The sequence below is a fragment of the Eimeria tenella genome, genomic scaffold (assembly GCF_000499545.2).
Source record: "Eimeria tenella Houghton genomic scaffold, Eth_scaff3538, whole genome shotgun sequence".
Classification (NCBI taxonomy): Eukaryota; Apicomplexa; class Conoidasida; order Eucoccidiorida; family Eimeriidae; genus Eimeria; species Eimeria tenella.
The window spans coordinates 1-2,194 of NW_013544488.1; the positions used below are offsets into that span (position 1 = coordinate 1).

Consider the following 2,194-nt stretch of genomic DNA (forward strand, 5'->3'; position numbering starts at 1 on the left):
AGGGGGGCCCCCCTTGGGGCCCCCGGGGGCCCCAGGGGGGGCCCACCTGGGGCCCTCTGGGCCTTTCGGGGCCCCCGGAGGCTCCCTAGGGGTCCCAAATGATTTGGGGGCCCCCCAGCTGGTGGAAGTAAACGCGAGGGTTTCGGCGTTAATGGATTTGGTGGGTTTTAATTGCTCTTTTGTTTTGAAAGAGAAAAGGTTCTTTGTTTCATTCGAGGGTTTAGGGTTTAGGGTTTAGGGTTTAGAGTTTAGGGTTTGTGTTTCGTTCATCGGCTGCCCCTGTCACTCTTTTTTGTCTTATTTTTATTCTTTTTTCTGGCCCTGGGCTGCAGCTGCTGTTAAATGCCCCTAAAAGTCCTAAACCCTAAACCCTAAACCCTAAACTTGAGGCTGAACGCTAAACCCTAAACCCTTAAACTGCTGCTGTGCTGCTGTTTGTGTCTTTTTGCTGCAGTATCAGCAGCAGCTCGTTGAGCTCAACGCGGCGCACACTATGCTTCTCGTAAACCCTAAACCCTAAACCCTAGCTCCTAAACCCTAAACCCTAAACCCTTGATGGGAAGCCATAGAGTGTGCTGCAGCGTTTCTGCGGCTTCGGGGCGCAGCATGTGAGGACAGTGTTTACAAGCGCAGAGCAGAGGCTCTAGGGTCTAGGGTTTAGGGTTTAGGGTTTAGGGTTTTGTGGCGTCAGGCAGACCAAGAACAACTTGCTGCGCTGCTGGGGGCCCCCCCAAACCCTCAGGGGCCCCTCAGCGAAGATTTGCTGCTGCTGAAAAAGGGTTTAGATTTGCGGCTGTTGGAGTTTCAAGAAGACTGCAGGAGAATTCAAGTGAGTTAAAAACAATTCTTTTGTTTCTTTTTTCTTTTTCTTCATTTCTTCTTGCTGCTGCTGCTGCTGCTGCTGCGATTGCAGAAAACGGAAAAGATGCTGCAGCGGCAGCTCGACGAGCTTTCTCTCGGCTACGACGCGATGGTTCTCGAGGCCCAGGGTGACCAAACCCTCAGCCCTAAACCCCAAACCCTAAACCCTAAACCCTAAACCCTAAACCCTAGGCAGCAGGCGCCAAACCCTAATTTAGCCGCTGCTGGAGTCGTGCGGTGCCTTCAGGCTTCGCGGAGTCAAAACTCATGGGCCAAGTCAAAGAACTCAAAAAGATCATCTAGTAACCAGGCTTTAGGGTTTAGGGTTTAGGGTTTAGGGTTTAGGGTTTAGTGCGCGAAGCGCCTCCCTCCGCCTCTCCTCCTCGAATTTCTTTTTCCCCTCCCACTCCCTTTCATATCATCACCATTGTTATTTATTTATTATTTATTATTTATTTGTTTATTTATTATTTAATTATTTTTTTTAATTTATTTATTTGCTGCAGCTTGCTGCAGACAGAACTGGACGCGCTGCACTTCCAAAGAGATGTTTACGCCGATGAGGCCAAAAGGCTCAGAGGGGTTTGCCGCTACGGAGACTGGATTCAAGACGGTTAGGGTTTAGGGTTTAGGGTTGAGGGTTTAGGGTTTAGGGTTTGGGGTTTAGGGTTTGGGGTTTAGGGTTTAAGGTTTGGTGGGCACAGAGCCTTGGCGCCCGTAGTGTTTGGATTCAGCCATTAACGCTGACTTCAGTGCAGTGTGACCTAAGGTTTAGGGTTTAGGGTTTAGGGTTTAGGGTTTAGGGTTTGGCTGCAGGCCTTGCTGACCCCCTCAAGCAGCCCGAGCTGACCCCCCGGACTTTACACCAGAAGTACAGCGGGGCCCCTGTGGAGCACCAGTGCGCCCTAAACCCTAAACCCTAAACCCTAAACCCTAAACCCTAAACACAAACCCTAGGTGTTAAATGCTGTTTGCAAAACTAAAAAGAAAGTAGAAGACTTTGAGGTGTATGTACACCTGTTGGCTGCTGCAGGCCCAAAGCCATCATAGGCCGCAAAGAACCCCAAAGGGCCCCCAGGGGGCCCCCCAGGGGGGCCCCCCCATGGGTTTATTCGGAACAAGATGGAGAGGAGGGGGCCCCCGGGGGCCCCCAGGGGGGTTCCCGAGGGGGGCCCCCCGGGGGGCCCCCAGCAGCAGAGGAGGCCCCCGAGGGCCTCCCTATTTGGACCCGAATTATATCTGGGTGGCTCCCAGGTGCCTCTGGGACTACTCAGGGGGGCCCCCCAGGGGGGCCCCCCCAGGAGGCCCCTAGGGGGGCCCCGAAGAAGCCCCC

The 2,194-nt window shown here is 53.2% G+C and overlaps 1 protein-coding gene across 1 annotated transcript; it reads left to right on the forward strand.

Annotated features, from left to right (window-relative positions):
• Window positions 1–151: 151 nt before the first annotated feature.
• ETH_00039945 (uncharacterized protein) lies at window positions 152–1,759 on the forward strand (the record flags this gene model as incomplete). Its single annotated transcript, XM_013379556.1, has 7 exons — window positions 152–160; window positions 455–502; window positions 692–829; window positions 914–989; window positions 1,109–1,163; window positions 1,368–1,474; window positions 1,678–1,759. Coding segments are annotated over 7 exons (515 nt in total), but the record flags the coding sequence as incomplete, so codon positions are not given.
• Window positions 1,760–2,194: the final 435 nt, after the last annotated feature.